The sequence below is a fragment of the Balaenoptera musculus genome, chromosome X, assembly GCF_009873245.2.
Source record: "Balaenoptera musculus isolate JJ_BM4_2016_0621 chromosome X, mBalMus1.pri.v3, whole genome shotgun sequence".
Lineage (NCBI taxonomy): Eukaryota > Metazoa > Chordata > Mammalia > Artiodactyla > Balaenopteridae > Balaenoptera > Balaenoptera musculus.
This window is the reverse complement of record NC_045806.1, coordinates 90,908,505-90,930,059: the sequence shown is the minus strand read 5'-3', so window position 1 is coordinate 90,930,059 and position 21,555 is coordinate 90,908,505. Positions and strand designations below refer to the sequence as shown.

General features: G+C 40.5%; 1 protein-coding gene across 6 annotated transcripts in view; it reads right to left on the bottom strand.

Moving 5' to 3' along the window:
• Positions 1-21,555, bottom strand: part of MID2 (midline 2) — a 99,041-nt gene that overhangs the window by 51,501 nt on the left and 25,985 nt on the right. For all 6 annotated transcript variants that reach the window (XM_036840362.1, XM_036840363.1, XM_036840359.1 and 3 more), the window contains one exon: positions 19,017-19,112. In XM_036840362.1, the coding sequence (XP_036696257.1) occupies positions 19,017-19,112 (96 nt within the window). The remainder of the gene's footprint in view (positions 1-19,016; positions 19,113-21,555) is intronic.

The following is a 21,555-nucleotide window of genomic DNA, read 5'->3' as shown; positions in this document are numbered from 1 at the left end:
ATAATCTTTTTAAAATACACACTCCTCCCAGGCTTAAAACAGCTTCATTCTAATTTTCAACTGGCTTCCCTCTGACCTTGGGATGAATTACAAACTTCTTAACATGGCTCTTAAGGTCTTTTGTGATCAGGTCCTTCCTTGACTCTCTAAGTCTCAGGTCTCATTACTCCCCTTGGATAAGTCACCTAGTTATCTGAGTTTCCTTATCTTTTGGGGATAACAATAATGCTTATCTCAGAGGTAGCTAAGACTATTAAATGAGATAATATGTGTAAAGCACTTAGCACAATACCTGGCACATTTTAAGTATCAACAAATGTTAGCTATTGATGAGAGTGATGATAATGTCAGCCTTCTTTGATCTCCCTCTCCTCTGGACTCCTATAGCCCTCATCACACAATTGAGGACCCAATTATTTTATTTTATATTGTTTACCATTGCTTCATACTGTTAGTTCTTGTTTCCCCAACTAGACTATAATGTCCTTGAAGAGAAGGATAGTGACTTACATACCTGCTCTAGTCCCCTGTAGTACTTAGCACAATGCTAAGCACTGAGTGGAGTTTAATAAATACCTTTTGATAAAGGTTCACATAGGAAAAGTGACAGAAGTTTTACTGACTCTCTATAAGGGTAGTTATTTTTTTAAAAAGAAGACCATAATAGTAAACACTAATATCCTGGGAACACCATTTGCTTTTACCGCCTGGGCTAATGATGTGTCACTGTGTTACCAGCTGTACAGTAGGTTAGCATTAAGCATGGTGCTTGGCAGTACTCACTGTAGGTCAGTGGGGTTTTTTTTCAGATGGTTTGCTGCCAATATCCTGTTTTTGACAGAAATGGAATGTGAAAGCATGAAGATGTTTAATTCTACTCCCTGGCCTGCAGACAATATGCAATTTGCCTACTCACCTGTGAGATCAGATTCTTCTTAAATAAAATATTCTATCTGTGCTACCAATATAATATAAATTCCACTTCATTCGAAAGCCAGTGGAATCCTCCTAAAATAGTTTGGATTTCTTGGCTGATGACTCGGTGGCAATCAGAAGCCCAGAATAGCCCCAGGAGGCTAGAAGATTCAGAGCTCTTCAGATCCTAGAACACGTCACAGATTTGGCAAGAATTTCGTTGTTCTGTTCACTATATACTAAACTGGCATCTTATGATTGGTTTCCCCCTTCCTTTTCACATACTTTCTCACAGTGTACCATTGTGATTCCTTCCTGCCTGGTCCTCTCGCCCTCTTCTCTAATCCTCCTCCTGTCCTGTGCTTGCCCCTCCACCTGACATGTTTCAAAGAAGACGTCTTTGTGCACTCGTAAGCCTGCCATTGTGTGCCAATGCGTGACTACCTGTATATAGATTGGGAGTGGAGGAGCTAAAGGCAGAAGTGTGTGATTCTATGTGACATGGACTCCCATTGGTACAATGCAATCTTTTGGCTAAAGTTTTACTGGTTTAGAAATTATTCCAAAGCCAATGATTGCCTTGTGCTTTTGATATTACTAGAAGAAGCTGGAACAGGCCTGGGATGTGGAGGAGAAGAGGGCTGAAAAACTGCTCGGAACACAAAAGACAATGTTTCCAATCAGAGGAAACAAAAGACAACCTCCTCTAGTTGTTTCCCAGTTTCTTCCCCTATATGGGGAAAATTCCGAGGGTTTGGAAAGAACCCTTTGAGGGGAAAAAAAAAAAACAGATGTCAAAGCAGTCCTCACGACCCAGTTTAATGTTTAATTAATTAAACACTAATTCTCTTACTAGACATGTCCTTCTTTCCACATATATCCTCTTTACAATATACCCCCTACACACACACACACACACACACACACACACACACACACACACGAGATGAACACTCAGTCAGCCATGTATGAAATAGAGAGATGCACAGCATGTGCAAGGGCGCTAAGATGCATGCTCTATAGGAAGCTTACCACCACAAAGAAGGACATGCCCAAACACTGCTCCAGATACACACCATGTCCTTCCCACATGGACACACATTCACATAACACACCAAGACTGGTTATACAGACAGACGTCTGTCCTTACCCAGATCATAGGCACAGTAATCAGCAACTTGGAAGGCACTGCACATAGAGCCACTAAGTGATCTGGTTAGCTTTGCCTTTCACTTTTAATACAGCATAGTGATTAAGAGCATGAATTCTAGAGTCTAACTGGATACAAACCCTCGTTCTGCCACTTACTCCCTGTGTGACTTTGTACAAATTAGTTACCTGCCCTGTGCCTCAGGTTCCCCATCTGCAAAAGGAGAATAATAATAATACTTATCTCATAGGGTTATTGTAAAGATTAAATGAATGAATGCATATAAAGCTCTTAAGAGTAATAACAGTTCCTAGAACTGCCTGAGACAGGGTAAACTTAGATTCGAGATATGATGTAGGTGAGAGGAGAGGTAGTGGGAATGGGCTGAGATGTGGAATTCTCTTTCTGTCCTGAGGTGGTAAATAGCTGAGTCCGTGGGTGTACATGCACTTCTCAATAATCATTCCATCAAAGGACATGGGCCCACTGTTAATAGTAACAATGTATCTGGACCACTACCTAATACCATACACAAAAATTAACTCAAAATGGATTAAATACTTGAACATAAGACCTAAAACCATAAAGCTCCTAGAAGAAAACATAGGCAGTAAGAACACTGTGGAGAAAACCCCTGTGTACTTTTGGTGGGAATGTAAATTGGTGCAGTTGCCATGGAAAACAGTATGGAGGTTCCTCAAGAAATTAAAAATAGAACTACCATATATGATCCAGCAACTCCACTTCCAAGTATTTACCCCAAGAAAATGAAAACACTAATTGAAAAATATGCACCCCCGTGTCCATTGTAGCATAATTTACAATAGCTAAGACATGGAAACAATCTAAGTGTTCATCAGTGGATGAACGGATAAAGAAATTGTGATATACCTATATAATGGAATATTATTCAGTCATAAAAAAGAATGAAATCTTGCCATTTGTGACAATATGGATGGCCCTCGAGGGCATTATACTAACTGAAATAAGTCAGGCAGAGAAAGACAGATACTGTGTGATCTCTCTTATATGTGGAATCTAAAAAAATTTTTTTTAATTAAAAAAAATAAGCTCATAGATACAAAACAAATTGGTGGTTGCCAGAGGCGAGGGATGGTGGGGGGGGTGGAAGAAATGGGTGAACTGTTTCTATTTTTTTTTAGTTTAAATAAATTGAAGTTTTAAAAATAGTAACAATATATGCACTTTTTCTGAGGAGATCCATATGTTTGCAGTCACTGTGGTATTATATTTGTTAGTTATAGTCAAAGTATGATAAGATTAAGGACACTTTTTGAGAGTTAATCTTTACTGTCAAACTCTTTTGTAATGATTAAGAAAATCTGTGTTGAGTGGAGACGACAGTCATGCCCTAGGACGACCCAGCAAGACAGTCTCAGGAAGGAAGTGCGGGTCCCACAGTAAACTGACTGTATCACCAGGGTCAGTATCGATACCTGGAGCTGCCCACTCTGTTTTCAACCCCTGACTTGGGTCTCATGGCACAAAAATAATCTGAGCAAGTAAGTGTCTTAACAGTAGGCACTACTGCTTCCTTCTGCCAACTCTAGCAGCCGTTCTCCCTCTGCTTCCTAACCCCACGAAGGGCTGTTAGGACAGAGAGCCACTCTGGGCTATCAAATATAGGTACAAAAGAGGCTTACCATGGAGTCAGGAATGCCAAGGCCCCAAATAGATCATCTATTCTTCTGGAGCTGTTTAATGAAGGGAGGAAAAGCAGTGGACATCCTAAGCTGTCTCCTTTCTATCTGAACACAAATGAATCCGTGGCAAGTAAACAAATAGTGCAGCGGAAAGAACATGGACTTCAGAGTCAGAGAGGTGCAAGACAGAGCCCGAGCTTACTCTATGTGTGACCTTGAATAAGTCATCTAATTTCTCTCACTCTCAGGTTCCTCATTTGTAAAATGGGGATATCACCAACGTTATCACAGGGTTGTCATAAACACTGAGATTAGAAACAAGAATGCCTCTAGCACAAAGACCAGCACATATGATTCAGATATGATTCTCTCCCACTCCCAACCTCTGCTTACCATATCATACAGCTGGACTCTTCTAGACAGGCAGAGACAGAAAGGGCATTTCAAGGGCTGTGTGCATGTCTGTTATCGTGGTAGTCGTTTCCATTTTAGGGGTTTTTTTGGTCTTTGTTTTGTTTTATTTGTTTAGCATTTTGGATGGGTTGATGGCAAGAGAGCTTGGAGGTAGGGGTGGAACTGGAAACATTTAAAGGTACAGGGTAGGCTTGATAGGGCTTTAACTTGAATTATTAGAATTCCACCAACTTTCCAAGAGCACACTGGAAATGGGGAACTTGGGTGGATTGTGCAAAGAGTGGAGTAAGCAGAAGGGTCATTAGGCAACATTAGGCAAGTGTTCTGGTCATTTAACATAGAATTTGAACACTGAGAAACGGGAACTGGAGGAAGAAGGCAGCAGATGGGGAATGGAGCTATAAAATGAGCTTCACTGCACTGAACATAAAAAGGGCAAAAACAGAACAAGAGTGCATGCCTATATGAACTGTTCTGACTATGAAAACATGGCCACACTGGAAAGTTTATATGCCCTATAGATATGGGGGAGGAGGGGAGGGAAAACAATGTTAATCCTAACTCATTTTATCCTTACAACCCTGTCATGTGTCCATACCCTCCAAATGTTTCAAATGCAACCTTTAATGTCCTCGAAAATTTTATTTCACTGGAATATATCAAGAATTGTCACAAAGTATTTTTGAAAAAGAATCAAACACATTAGGTGTCTGGAAAATTATAAAGCATTTTCTTTTCTAGTATAAAAATAGGCTATGCCCACACTTCAGATTGCACAGTTGATTTAGGTTTTTCATCTATATTAGATATTAATTGCCATATACTTAATAAGATTGAATATAATACTCTGAATTAGTCATTTCAGTAGTATAAATGAATACACTGACTAGGTCACTATGTACTTATTTCCCATTGTTCATGAAAACCATTTTCTCCACCTATAATTCCACATTGGTTTCAAAATAGCTATTTCATTTTCACGAGGCACTCATAGCCCAAATCATCCTCAGGAGCTTAATATTAAGTCTGCTGCTCTTGCTCTTCCATGTCCCACAAAAATACAGAACATTCTGGCTAATAAACATTTTAAAATCCCAAGTAAATATTGAATCGCTATGTTGTGCATCTGGAACTAACAGAGTTGTATGTCAATTACATTTCAATAAAAAAAAAATCCCCCAAACTCTCTGTTTTTAAAACCACTAGAGGTGAAAGTATCTGTCCCTCCCCAAAACTTTTCTTTTGCCTTTGCTTAGGGGCAGTAATCAAGAGGAATTTGGTGGGCTTCCCTGGTGGCGCAGTGGTTGAGAATCTGCCTGCCAGTGCAGGGGACACGGATTCGAGCCCTGGTCTGGGAAGATCCCACATGCCGTGGAGCGACTAGGCCCATGAGCCACAATTACTGAGCCTGCGCGTCTGGAGCCTGTGCTCCACAACAAGAGAAGCCGCGATAGTGAGAGGCCCGCGCACCGCGATGAAGAGTGGCCCCCGCTCGCCGCAACTAGAGAAAGCCCTCACACAGAAACGAAGACCCAACACAGCCATAAATAAATAAATAAATAAAATTTTAAAAAAAAAGTCTCCCTCCCAGGTTCGTTTAAAAAAAAAAAAAGAGGAATTTGGGCAGGATAATAGGCAAGTTTACTTAAATATCAACTTAAAGAATCCCTTAGATATTCTTGCAGAAGGGCAGTGAACTTTTCCATACTAAATAAAATTTGTTTAATTCAGTAACTGAAAACTGGCAGCTTATTGAGCATAATAACCCTTTTTAGTGTACCACCTTTGCACAGTTGTTGGTGGGTGATTAAATAGGGCCATATGGCTGAGATTTCCAACATTTTTAGTGCTGCAATTTCATTACCACTCCCCCTTCCCAAGGAAAGTTCTGGTTCATGTGCTAAATTTAAGATTGATTGTGAACATTGGGGATTGACTGTTTTCCCCACCCTCAGAAATAATGATGATCCTCTAGAAGTCCTGAGGTCAGGGCTAGGAATCTCTGGCAAAGGTGAGGTGCCCAGAAATACTGCTAGTACTACTAGTACAATTAATACTAACAACTGCTCCTATTGTCACTGCTGCTGCTGCTGCTACTACCATTTATTGAGCCTTGACTATCTGCCAATTACAGTAGCAAGTGTTTTACATGTACTACCTTTCCCTTCAAAATATGATTAGTCTAAGTGTCATAGATCATGAAACTGAGGCTCAGAGAAGTTATGTGTGTGTCCAAGGTTACACAGCTAGTATGCCCAACTCCAAAGCTACCACATCACATTGCATCCCAGAACCTACACACTTTCTAGGAGGAGTGAGTTGTAGAAACTGAGGCTAGGAGCTGGGCAGGAGGGCCCAGGATTGGAAAGATGGCTGGAAGCCAAGTCAGGATGGGAAATGAAGCATGTGCGGTCAGAGTCAGTGGATCTAGTGACTCCTACTGTTAGCTACCCAGTAACAAAATAAACGACTAGAATATTGTACGAGTGTTTGTGAGTCTGACTGTTTTGCACTTCAAAAGGATAATAACTTCCACTCTATTTCTCTCTTCACTTTCATGATCAAACTTCTCACAGCGTGCATTTCCTTACAACTTACTTTCTCTTTGACCTCTCTGACTCTATCTTCTATCCTCACTTTTCCACTGACCCTTCTCCCTCAAAAGTCATTAATATCTTCCTGTATAATGGTGCTGCTCCAATGGACTCTATTAAAAGTTCCACACCTTGAAGGCCTCTCTTCCTTTGCTATTTTCAGCCTCTGTTTTGTCAGTTTTCTTCCTCCCTTCTGCTCCATCTGTTTCTTTTTTGCTTTCTTCCAGAATTCACACCCATATATCATTCCCCTTACTGACTACAAGCCATCCTCATGATGGGTCAGGAACCACTGGTGATAAACAAGGGACATCCAAGTGATGTGTACCTTGGCCTTGCAAAAGGAAGTATAATGCTGTGGTTAGGGGCATAGGCTCTGGAGCTAAAGTGCCTGGATTCAAATCCCCACTCTGTTACCTACTAGCAGCATGACCTTGGCAAATCACTTCAATCTCTCTGTATCTCAATGTCTTTATCTGTAAAGCAAGAATAATAACAGTGTTTACTTCATAGAGTTGTTGTGAGGATTAAATGAGTTAACACATATAAAGTGCTTACCTGCAATATATGAAATCTTCATTAAGTGTCACTTATTATTATAGTTTTTACAGAGGTAATTTCTAAAATGTTGACTATTCCCACAAATGAAAAATTTGCTCCTGATATTTAATTTTTTAAACACACACCATTCCTCAATAATCTCATAAAAAGCCCCACAGTCTTCCCATTTATTTATGGAAAGTCAGTTTGTTGTTGTATTCTGAGTGACAAACAATTGGATTTCTGTTCCCTAGGCTTTCTTCTCATTGTACATTGTACATTCTCCGTGGCTTTCAGTGCCACTTAGATGACTCCCAAGTTTTTATCCCTTTCCCAGACCTCTCTCCTGACCTCCAGATCCAGCCAGCTGTCCACTAGGCATTTCCTACTTGACTCTCTGACTGACAGCACAACAAACCTCACATGGCTAAAAAGGACTCTGGGAGACTGGTTCAAGATGGCGGAGTAGAAGGACGTGTTCTCAATCCCTCTTGTGAGAGCACCGGAATCACAACTAACTGCTGAACAATCATCGACAGGAAGACACTGGAACTCACCAAAAAAGATACACCACATCCAAAGACAAAGGAGAAGCCACAATGAGATGGTAGGAGGGGCGCAATCACAATGAAATCAAATCCCATAACCACTGGGTGGGTGACTCACAAACTGGAGAACACTTATACCATGGAAGTCCACCCACTGGAGTGAAGGTTCTGAGCCCCATGTCACGTCAGGCTTCCCAACCTGGGAGTCTGGCAACAGGAGGGGGAATTCCCAGAGAATCAGACTTTGAAGGCTAGCGGGATTTGACTGCAGGACTTTGACAGGACTGGGGGAAACAGAGACTCCACTCTTGGAGGGCACACACAAAGTAGTGTGCACATCAGGACCCAGGGGGAAGGAGCAGTGACCCCATAGGAGACTGAACCAGACCTACCTGCTAGTGTTGGGAGGTCTCCTGCAGAGGTGGGGAGTGGCTGTGGCTCACCGTGAGGACAAGGACACTGGCAGCAGAACTTCTGGGAAGTACTCCTTGGCGTGAGCCCTCCCAGAGTCTGCCATTATCCCCACCAAAGAGCCTGTAGCCTCCAGTGCTGGGTCACCTCAGGGCAAACAACCAAGAGGGAGGGAACTCAGCCCCACCCACCAGTGGACAAGTGACAAGCATATTAAAGTTTTACTGAGCTCTGCCCACCAGAGCAACACCCAGCTCTACCCACCACCGGTCCCTCCCATCAGGAAGCTTGCACAAGCCTCTTAGACAGCCTCATCCACCAGAGGGCAGATAGCAGAAGCAAGAAGAACTACAACCCTGCAGCCAGTGGAACGAAAACCACATTCACAGAAAGATAGACAAGATGAAAAGGCAGAGGATTATGTACCAGATGAAGGAACAAGATAAAACCCCAGAAAAACAACTAAATGAAGTGGAGATAGGCAACCTTCCAGAAAAAGAATTCAGAATAATGACAGTGAAGATGATCCAGGACTTCAGAAAAAGAATGGAGGCAAAGATCAAGAAGATGCAAGAAATGTTTAACAAAGACCTAGAAGAACTAAAGAACAAACAAACAGAGATGAATACAATAACTGAAATGAAAAATACACTAGAAGGAATCAATAGCAGAATGACTGAGACAGAAGAATGGATAAGTGACCTGGAAGACAGAACGGTGGAATTCACTGCCATGGAACAGAATAAAGCAAAAAGAATGAAAAGAAATGAAGACAGCCTAAGAGACCTCTGGGACAACATTAAACGCAACAGCATTCGCATTATAGGGGTCCCAGAAGTCGACGAGAGAGAGAAAGGACCAGAGAAAATATGTGAAGAGATTGTAGTCAAAAACTTCCCTAACATGGGAAAGGAAATAGCCACCCAAGTCCAGGAAGCGCAGAGAGTCCCAGGCAGGATAAACCCAAGGAGAAACACACCAAGACACATAGTAATCAAATTGACAAAAATTAAAGACAAAGAAAAATTATGAAAAGCAAGAAGGGGAAAACGACAAATAACATACAAGGGAACTCCCATAAGGTTAACAGCTGATTTCTCAGCAGGAACTCTACAAGTCAGAAGGGAGTGGCACAATATGTTTAAAGTGATGAAAGGGAAGAACCTACAACCAAGATTACTCTACCCGGCAAGGATCTCATTCAGATTCGACAGAGTAATCAAAAGCCTTACAGACAAGCAAAAGCTAAGAGAATTCAGCACCACCAAACCACCCCTACAACAAATGCTAAAGGAACTTCTCTAAGTGGGAAACACAAGAGAAGAAAAGGACCTACAAAAACAAACCCAAAACAATTAAGAAAATGGTAATAGGAACATACATATCGATAATTACCTTAAATGTGAATGGATTAAATGCTCCATTCAAAAGACACAGGCTCGCTGAATGGATACAAAAAAAAGACCCACATATATGCTGTCTACAAAAGACCCAATTCAGACCTAAGGACACACAAAGACTGAAAGTGAGGGGATGGGAAAAGGTATTCCATGCAAATGGAAATCAAAACAAAGCTGGAGTAGCAATACTCGTATCAGATAAAATAGAATTTAAAATAAATAATGTTACAAGAGACAAGGAAGGACACTACATAATGATCAAGGGATCAATCCAAGAAGAGGATAACAACAATTATAAATATACACGCACCCAACATAAGAGCTCCTTAATACATAAGGCAACTGCTAACATCTATAAAAGAGGAAATCAACAGTAACACAATAATAGTGGGGGACTTTAACAGCTCACTTACACCAATGGACAGATCATCCAGACAGAAAATTAATAAGAAAACACAAGCTTTAAGTGACACAATAGACCAGATAGATTTAATTGATATTTATAGGACATTCCATCTGAAAACAGCACATTACATTTTCTTCTCAAGTGCACACGGAACATTCTCCAGGATAGATCACATCGTGGGTCACAAATCAAGCCTCGGGGAATTTAAGAAAATGGAAATCATATCAAGCATCTTTTCCGACCACAACACTATGAGATTAGAAATCAATTACAGGGAAAAAAACGTAAAAAACACAAAACACAGGGAGGCTAAACAATACGTTACTGAATAATCAACAGATCACTGAAGAAATCAAAGAGGAAATCAAAAACTGCCTGGACACAAATGACAATGAAAACACGACAATCCAAAACCTATGGGATGCAGCAAAAGCAGTTCTAAGAGAGAAGTTTATAGCAATACAATCCTACCTCAAGAAACAAGAAAAATCTCAAATAAGCAATCTAACCTCACACCTAAACGAACTAGAGAAAGAAGAACAAACAAAACCCAAAGTTAGTAGAAGGAAAGAAATCATAAAGATCAGAGCAGAAATAAATGAAATAGAAACAAAGAAAACAATAGCAAAGACCAATAAAACTAAAAGCTGGTTCTTTGAGAAGATAAACAAAACTGACAAACCTTTAGCCAGACTCCTCAAGAAAAAGAGGGAGAGGACTGAAATCAATAAAATTGGAAATGAAAAAGGAGAAGTTACAACAGACACTGCAGGAATACAGAGCATCATAAGAGACTATTACAAGCAACTCTATGTCAATAAAATGGACAACCTGGAAGAAATGGACAAATTCTTAGAAAGGTATAACCTTTCAAGACTGAACCAGGAAGAAACAGAAAATATGAACAGACCAATGACAAGTAATGAAATTGAAACTGTGATTAAAAATCTTCCAACAAACAAAAGTCCAGGACCAGATGGCTTCACAGGTGAATTCTATCAAAAATTTAGAGAAGAGCTAACACCCATCCTTCTCAAACTCTTCCAAACATTTGCAGAGGAAGGAACACTCCCAAACTCATTCTACGAGGCCACCATCACCCTGATACCAAAACCAGACAAAGATACTACAAAAAAAGAAAATTACACACCAATATCACTGATAGATATAGATGAAAAAATCCTCAACAAAATACTAGCAAACAGAGTCCAACAACACATTAAAAGGATCATACACCATGATCAAGTGGGATTTATCCCAGGGATGCAAGGATTCTTCAATATACGCAAATCAATCAATGTGATACACCATATTAACAAATTGAAGAATAAAAACCATATGATCATCTCAATAGATGCAGAAAAAGCTTTTGACACAATTCAACACCCATTTATGATAAAAACTCTCCAGAAAGTGGGCATAGAGGAAACCTACCTCAACATAATAAAGGCCATATATGACAAACCCACAGCAAACATCATTCTCAATGGTGAAAAACTGAATGCATTTCCTCTAAGATCAGGAACGAGACAAGGATGTCCACTCTCACCACTATTATTCAACATAGTTTTGGAAGTCCTAGCCAGGGCAATCAGAGAAGAAAAAGAAATAAAAGGAATACAAATTGGAAAAGAAGAAGTAAAACTGTCACTGTTTGCAGATGACATGATACTATACATAGAGAATCCTAAAAATGCCACCAGAAAACTACTAGAGCTAATCAATGAATTTGGTAAAGTTGCAGGATACAAAATTAATGCACAGAAATCTCTTGCATTCCTATACACTAATGATGAAAAATCTGAAAGAGAAATTATGGAAACACTCCTATTTACTATTGCAACAAAAAGAATAAAATACCTAGGAATAAACCTACCTAGGGAGACAAAAGACCTGTATGCAGAAAACTATAAGACACTGATGAAAGAAATTAAAGATGATACCAACAGATGGAGAGATATACCATGTTCTTGGATTGGAAGAATCAAGATTGTGAAAATGACTATACTACCCAAAGCAATCTACAGATTCAATGCAATCCCTATCAAATTACCAGTGACATTTTTTACGGAAGTAGAACAAATCGTCTTAAAATTTGTATGGAGACACAAAAGACCCCGAATAGCCAAAGCAGTCTTGAGGGGAAAAAACGGAGCTGGAGGAATCAGACTCCCTGACTTCAGTCTATACTACAAAGCTACAGTAATCAAGACAATATGGTACTGGCACAAAAACAGAAACATAGATCAATGGAACAAGATAGAAAGCCCAGAGATAAACCCACGCACCTATGGTCAACTAATCTATGACAAAGGAGGCAAGGATATACAATGGAGAAAAGACAGGCTCTTCAATAAGTGGTGCTGGGAAACCTGGACAGCTACCTGTAAAAGAATGAAATTAGAAAACTCCCTAATACCATACACAAAAATAAAGTCAAAATGGATTAAAGACCCAAAAATAAGACCGGACACCATAAAACTCTTAGAGGAAAACATAGGAAGAACACTCTTGACATAAATCACAGCAAGATCTTTTTTGACCCACCTCCTAGAGTAATGGAAATAAAAACAAAAATAAACAAAAGGGACCTAATGAAACTTAAAAGCTTTTGCACAGCAAAGGAAGTTATAAACAAGATGAAAAGACAACCCTCAGAATGCAAAATATTATTTGCAAACAAATCAACGGACAAAGGATTAATCTCCAACATATATAAACAGCACATGCAACTCAATATCAAAAAAACAACCCAATCCAAAAATGGGCAGAAGACCTAAACAGACATTTCTCCAAAGAAGATGTACAGATTGCCAACAAACACATGAAAGGATGCTCAACATCATTAATCATTAGAGAAATGCAAATCAAAACTACAGTGAGGTATCACCTCACACCAGTTAGAATGGCCATCATCAGAAAATCTACAAACAACAAACGCTGGAGAGGGTGTGGAGAAAAGAGAACCCCCTTGCACTGTTGGTGGGAATGTAAATTGATACAGCCACTATGGAGAACAGTATGGAAGTTCCTTAAGAAACTAAAAACAGAACTACCATATGACCCAGCAATCCCAGTCCTGGGCATATACCCAGAGAAAACCATAATTCAAAAAGACACATGCACCCCAATGTTCATTGCAGCACTATTTACAATAGCCAGGACATGGAAGCAACCTAAATGCCCATCAACAGACGAATGGATAAAGAAGATGTGGTACGTATATACAATGGAATATTACTCAGCCATAAAAAGGAATGAAATTCGGTTGTTTGTAGAGACGTGGATGGACTTGGAGACTGTCATACAGAGTGAAGTAAGTCAGAAAGAGAAAAACAAATATCGTATATTAATGCATATATGTGGAATCTAGAAAAATGGTACAGATGAACTGGTTTGCAAGGCAGAAATAGAGACACAGATGTAGAGAACAAATGTATGGACACCAAGGGGGGAGGGAAGCAGTGGGGTGGGGTGGGGATGAAATGGAAGATTGGGATTGACATATATACACTAATATGTATAAAATAGATAACTAATAAGAACCTGCTGTATTATAAAATAAAATAAAATTCAAAAAAAATTTTTTAATTTAAAAAATAAAAAGAACTCCATCTATTTCCTAACCTAGTTAAAGGAAACACGTCCACTCAGTTACCCAAGACAGAAACCTATAGATCACCCTACTACTCTCTCATCTCTCTACCCACTGCATCTAACTGATCACCAAGTCATACTGATTCTACCTACTACAAATGTGTTTTTAATTTATCCCCTGCTCCCTAGCCCTACTGCCATTGCCTTAGGTTGGGCTTTCATCTCTCCATGGATCAGTAAAAGCCACCTAACTGGTCTCTTTACCTTCAGTTTTGACCCCTGACCCTTGCTCCATCCTGCATACTACAGCCAGAGCAATACTGAAATGAAGACCTTATCCAGTTATTCACCTACTTTAAATCCTTCCATGGGTCCCTAGAGTCTTCAGGATAAAGTCCAAACACCTATGCATGGCATACAAGGCCCTTCACTATCCAGGCCCTAGCTACTTCTCCACACTCACCTCTTGCAATGATCTCACATCTCACATTCTGGCTGAACCAAACTTCTGGTGATTTTCTGAACACCTCTATGGTGTTTACCCTTCTATGTTCTCACATGGTGTTCCCTTTGCTCTCTTTTCTCATTTTTTGGCAAAATTCTACTCTTATTTCAAGACAATTTGATTTTTATTTACATTTTGCAGTCCTTCCTAAGTCCCTCAGGCAGACTTAGGTGTTTCTTTCTCTATGCTAGCTTGTCATCTTGCACTTACCTTCATTACAATAATCATGACTTCACATTATATTTGACATTTTACCTGTTAAGCAAGTTCCTTGAGGTCAGGGGCCATTTGCTATTTATCTCTATATACCCAGTGTATACCTAGTGCATAGTGTACCACTTTGCCCATACAATTTGCTCATTTTCACCTCCATTAATATCACTGCTCTCTGTCTCAGCAGAGGGAGAAATTTATTTTTCCTCCTGCAACATTTGGCTAAAATGCATTTTATCCATTAAATTTTCCCTAATTACACTTACTTCAGTCTAATCACTCCTTCATTTTATCATGTCCTCCGTGCTTGCAGAAGAGTCCTCCAACAAACGTATTTGCGCTTTAATGATTTAGATTCTATTACTGCTTCTAGCTCGACCACTCTAAAACATTTCAGGATCATCTGCTGAAATCATCCATAGTGGTGTGTTGTTTTAACTAATTTCTATTAAGACACCTATTTTTATGCTTGGAGAAGCAGTCAGACATTGAATCTTGCTCTTCCCAAACCAAATACCATTTCAATGAGCAGCATGAGCAGAAAGGGGAGAAATCCAAGCCACCTACGGTTTGAGCTCTAAGACTTCTGAAAGCTATTGGAGCAAAAACCTGGTGGCAAGATGAAAAGCTGAAATTCCCCAAACTAAGGGAAGCCTTTCCCTCTCTTCCAGCTCGTCTCCTTTCTTTTTTCTTTCTCTTAATGCTAAAGAGCCATGCCACCCAGCCCCTTAAAAGGCTTGAGAAGAGCCAGAAAGAAATCAGTCTGCCCATGGAGCTTCTGGGATGGGCCAACCCATTGTCCTGCAGCAGTTCTGGAGGGGAGGAAAACAGATGGCACACAAAATAGCCAGGAAAGTGCTTTAATATGCTCCGTGCCCTGAAAGTTAACAATAAGACTAAAAAAGTAAACACAGAAGGGCTATAATACATTCATCTGTGCTCCCTGTACTGCACGCTGTTTTATAAATACTCCTCTTTCTCACTAGATAACTGGGTTGTCCCTAGCTAGACTAATAAAAGTTTCTGGAGGTCATCAACAACATACGTTTCTTTTGTAGCCCCCAAATGACCTACCACACTGAGTACATCGCGTTTGCTCAAGAAATGTTGTTGCCTGACTGATTACTAAGTATTTAACCATTTTTCTTCCCCTCAATATTTTCCGGAATGCTTATTTATTCACAAAACCATGCAGACTTGGAAGCCAAGAGGAACTATTCATCTGTTGGTATACATTTTCCCTTGGCTATGCATTAAACAGAAATTTCCTTTGGAAATGTAAACAAAGGATGCCTGATGAGACGGGACAAAGAACTATATATAGAGATCAAGTGGCCAGAGTAGCAAGGTCAGAGCATGCCCTTCCTTAACCAGATTAAAGGAGTCTTGGGCCTGCCTCTCCCTCCTTCCCATGTTCTCCAGCCCCGACAGAAAATATTTTCCAGCTGCCTATCCACTGAATTCTGAAAGCTGGGCAGTGACTCTAACAGGCTGCGTTACCAAAGAATTCAGCTAACAAATCTGTGGTGATCCTAATCTCTGTTTCTGTAATAATAGGAAGACTGCAGCTTTGTTTACTTTCTGAGGAGAATAGAGAACAGGGAGAAAGAACCAGGAGAGGGAGGCAGTATTTATGGCTCTTTTATGAAAAGTCAATCTGTGACAAAAACATTTGCAGACAATCAGGAAGGGGAACAGGTTTGGCAGGAAAATAGCCTATTCTAGTTTTCTCAGAAGTGCCTTAGCTGGTATCCTCCACCCCCGCCCGATGTGAAATGCCTGGTTTACACTGTGAATATAGTCATTCCCGATAGACAAATCTGGATTAGATAAAATGAAAAAAATTCAAACCACCCCTCAATGTCTGGCTTGCATGAAAGTATCCTACTATTTATTTCATTTTATAAAGTATTTATAAGCATTTATGAAGTCTCAAATCTCTTCTTTAACTGCATTTCTAATCCCGGGGCTTGTCTTGAAGCCTTCTGGACACACAGGCTCTGTGCTGAACGAACATAATAAGTACCCTGGATTCACCCTATTATTATGGGGAAGTTAGGGCACATCCCTAACCTTTCAGAAGGGATGATGTCATAGAGCACAGCCATGGCCTTCCATAAACCATCCTGTAGGGCCCCTGTCGAAGACAGAATCCTAAACTGAATAAGACCATGGAGTTAACTCCCAAAATACACTCTCGCCCTTGACATGTAATGCAGTATCTCAAGATTCTTTCCCAATTCTCAGTTAACATTTTAATTCCATTGTCTGTATTTCTTGCACATGTGTATCCACATCAGGGTGGATTTGTATAACATGTAAGCCCCCAGAGGGTAAATACTGTGTCTATGCTGTTTTCTTTGTACCTGGTACAGTGCTACGCATAAGTAAGTATTAATAAAAGGTGACCTTTTGTGTACCAGAGCAGACGATTGGCCGAGGATTAGTAAGCATCCCTGAGGGAGTCTCTTAAACCCCTCCTTTGCTGGTTGCCATGGGGCTACTTTTCCCACCTACTTTGCTTACATATGGGCACCACTACTGTCATCTCCTGTAGGCTCAAGCAGGAATACTAACTTCAGAAAGGCACTGTGAAAACATCACCTATAACCTAGAGGACCAGGATGAGTCCTCCTCCACTAACACAATGATGCACTGTTTTATGAGACTAGCTCCTTGCCACTTGAAAAGAGTAGGGCCCTGAATCATAAAGGTTTGATTGGTGCGATGGGCTGGGAAAGGTTGGAACAGGGCTATGTTTGGGTGAGGCTGGCCAGAGTGATAAGCTCCCTGGAGGGGGGGGGCGGGGGGGGCGGTGCAGGGGGGGTGGGATGATAAGATGTTAGAGAGGTGCTAAAGTGAATAAGCAATGAAAATAAACTGCTTACTTTGCTAATTTGACTACAACTTGCTCTCTACTTAAATAACTTTTTGATGAGAATGAGGAAGTGATGATTACAATTTCTAACCACATTTTATTCACTGTGAGATGTTACCCCACCCTCAATCATGTAAATTCTAAACCAAGGGATTTCTTATCTTGTCTCCTGCTCACAATACTTCCTTGTCTCTTCACCAGTGTGGGTTTCTTATACTGTAATCTAACAGCATAATCAGAAGCTTTGATAGAGTAGAACATAAAGGGATTCTGATTAGCTGAAAACCACTCTAAAATGCCTTTTGTTTTGCTTCTCCCCTCTTGGAAAGGATGAGACTGAAGAGAAAAAGAAAAGAATAAAGAAAGCAACCATTCATAGAATCACGACTTGAGAAATCTGGAAGTGACACCGAAGGTCATGTATTCAGTTCAATCCCTCATTTTATAGGTAAGGACACTGAAGTTGAGAGGCTAGATGACTTACTCAAGTTCATACTACCAGTTAATGACAGAGTCAAGTTCAGAAACCAATTTTCCAACTTACATTCCAGCATTCTTTCTTTCCATTCCTTATGCTTCTTCCTAAATTCCCCACCCCATTCCATAATCTCACACCTGAGTTTAACTGGTATCCTGTGTACTCTACCGATAGCACCAGTCTCTTCCACAAATGGAGTGCCCAGCAGGGATTAAATTGCTATGGTATGCCCATCATACAACAACAATCTACTTTAAGAAACCCAATACTTTAAGGTATCCAAACAATCAGGAGTGGTTACTTATATAAGAAGATTCTTTGCCTTATAAGAAAACTCTCCACATTCTCTTAAATAGGACTCCCCAGGGGGGATTAAGAGATGAGATCTTAATAAAATTATTTTATTGCTTAAAATAAAATAAACTTGAACCATTACGTTTTCTGTCATACAAGTAAGATTAGAACCAGACTATCAGGTTATAAACAGAAACATTTTTATCCAACCACTGCCCATGAGGAGTCCTGTAGAATATTTTACTCGACCCTGTTTACACTTTAAGCCCTACCTACCATCACCTCTTCAACAAAATCAACACAAAACCAAATGCTATGGCTGAAGTTTCACACTCTTGCAAAAAAGAGAGAAATAACATCTTTGTTTTATTATGTCCACTTATGAAGAGGTCGACTCCTCTTGTAGGCTCTGTTCTGAGATCTGATGTAGATAACCTCATATTGTACAACACTTGATAATTCACAGATAACTCTAACACAGATATCATTTGTTGATGACAAGAATAAGTGGAAAGGCGATGAGTGAGGACCAGGTAAGGTGCATGGGGAAGAAGGGAGGAGAGGTTAGGAAGAGGAGAAGCAGTTCTGATAATATTCTTATAGAAACAATATTGCATTGAACAAACCTCACTCTACCCTGAGGACCTGGGGTTCCCAACTTCCCTTACTCCCTAGCAATCTTTTTAAGTAGCTAGGATGTTCAGTCTGATGCAGAAAGAAACACACTTCATGTTGGATTCTCACACCACCTGCTATTGGAAAAGGAGAAGGGATTGCCCCTGGGACTGACGTCTCCCCAACCCACCACCACCACTTATTATTATTTTTTAAACAATAGCTATCTGCCACTTTTCTTGGAACAAGCATCCTAAAGGAATGAGACTTCTTAAAATTATCATTCAGCCCTTCACTCCAAATGGCCGAGCTACACTCTGACAAAACAAGTCCCCCCAAAAGGATCGCCTGATCCAGGTTCTTCGAAAGAATGACAGATGTTTCTGTTACATACCTCAACCTGCTGGCAGATCTGTATTAGCTTGGCCATTTGATTTTCTAGTTCACTGTTGCGCTTAACCAGGTTGGTGAGGTTCATCTCCAGAGTTTGCTTCCATCGCAGAGTATGAAGCCAGAGGGAAACAGGGAAGCGGGGAAAAAAGAAGAAATGTTCAATGAGTTTGAGACCCAGTATCACGTGGAAATCAGTCAGTCAGTCAACAAATATTTCAAAGATTCATTGCACATGGGCCAAGCACTGTTCTAGGTGCCGATTAATAATGCTGTACCTTTGCTCCAGACTGTCATTATTGGGGAAAAGATGACATTCATGACTTTGTGAATGTAGGAATTTAATGACATTAAAGCAACTTTGTTTTCTATAATATTTTTTAACTTTTAAAAGTATTTCATAGTCAATATCTCATTTTGCCCTCATAGTAATCCGGTGACATAGGGAGAATAGATTTTATTCTCTCTTTTTGATAGATGAGTTGACTAAGAAAACTATAATTTATTGAACAATTACTACTTGTCAGACACTATGCTAGGCAATTTCATACATATCATTTCATAATCATGACAGCCTATGAAGTAGGAGATGTCAGCATTTTACAGATGAGAGAACTGAGCTGCAGAGTGGGCTTCAAGTGTTTTGCACAGTCATATAATTAGTATGTAGCAAAGCTAGGACTGGAATCCAGGTCTCTAGTCTTCAGATACAGCTTTGCCCCAGTATTCCATGATTTTTTTGTCTTTGTTGATAACACTTTATATTTATCAGTAGGTTCCTTCAGAAAAAAAGATGGTATTTTCAGTGTGGAATTCATCAAAATCTAGCGTTGTATCTCACAGCTTCCCTCCTTTGGCACTAAGCAATAGCCTACAGAAATGCCAGACTTCAAAATGCAAAGCCTAGCTGTATGTATCAAGACAGGACATCCATTGTTTACTGTTGTTTACTGGGACATAGATCCTTTTAGGGAAACATTAGCAGCGCTTTGCAAATCTGTTTATTATAACATAGTTAAAACAGTACTAAGACCTCCTCGCATATTTTCAGTTGAGTAAGCTACTCTCTTACATTCCTCATGTGAAAAAAATAGAATGTTATTCACTCTAGATTGGTAATGGGCTTTTTTTATTCCTCCTCATTTCCAAGTCTTCAGCTCTGGCGGCTGCTTCTTCCAGGACCTGCCCCAATATCCACTCCTCTCTCACTCACCATCCCAACATCCCCACAAAGTCTGTTCCAAATGGAATACCCCAACTTCCTGGCCCTTATTCTGCTAGCACAGCATTCCTTCCCTTGGTCGTGTTCATTGCTTCATGGCTGTCTCCATGGTTCCTACGGTTTATAGTTGTTCAAAGTGCATGTTTTGGGCGGGGCGGGCTGGGGGGAGGGGGCAAGGGAAAGTGGGAAGAAGGGGAGAGGACTCGTGTTGGCCCCTTTCTTCTCCGCTAGGTAGCTGTGGCTCCTTAGTACCCTTAGCACTGTCCCATGAATCCATCCCAGAGGAGTATTCCCACAGATATATGTATTTCTAGGACAGGCAGTCTGATCTCACTTGTTCTCAATCTGGATTATGAGAATCAGCTTAATCTCTGCTTCTTGCCAGATCTCGCTTGGTTTCTTTGGCTTTATGCCCACGGGAGTGATTTTTTCACCACTTATTCTATTTTTCTTAGCTTGGATACTGTGTCTCTCCTGGCCTTCTTTAACTCCACCACCATCTCAATCTGTGGTCTTCTCCTTAGCAAGGAAAAAGGGAGAGAAAAAGGAAAAACGAAGGGCCGCAATTGTTGATTTGGACATGAGTTCTAAGCTAACTAGATGTCAGGGGAAAAAAAAGAAATGGCAGTTCGGAGATTTAATACAAAAGGTATTTCATTTGTACTTAATACAAAAGGTATTGAGCACCTACTCTATTCAAGGTGCTTTGACTTCAGAGATAAAGAGGAGGTGAAATTATGCTGGGTCTTGAAGGATAAGCAGGACTTTAATAGACAGAGATGGAGGTGGGCAGGGCGTTCCAGGCACAGGGAGTAGCATGAGCAAAAGTAAAAGGGAATCGGGGCTTCCCTGGTGGCGCAGTGGTTGAGAATCTGCCTGCCAATGCAGGGGACACGGGTTCGAGCCCTGGTCTGGGAAGATCCCACATGCCATGGAGCAGCTGGGCCCGTGAGCCACAACTACTGAGCCTGCGTGTCTGGAGCCTGTGCTCCGCAACAAGATAGGCCGCGGTAGTGAGAGGCCCACGCACCGCGACGAAGAGTGGCCCCCGCTTGCCACAACTAGAGAAAGCCCTCGCACAGAAACGAAGACCCAACACAGCCAAAATTAAATAAATAAATAAATAAATTCAAATAGCTAACCGTAAAAAAAAAAAAAAAGTAAAAGGGAATAAAGTGTAGGACATGTCCAGGGAACAGAGTTGAGTTTGGCTAGAACAGAGGGTACAAGAAAATAGAGGGGCACAGGCTGGAAATGGAGACAGAGGCCCTGTTATGAAGGTCTTAAATGTCTGGGTGAAGAGTCTCTACCTATTTTTGAA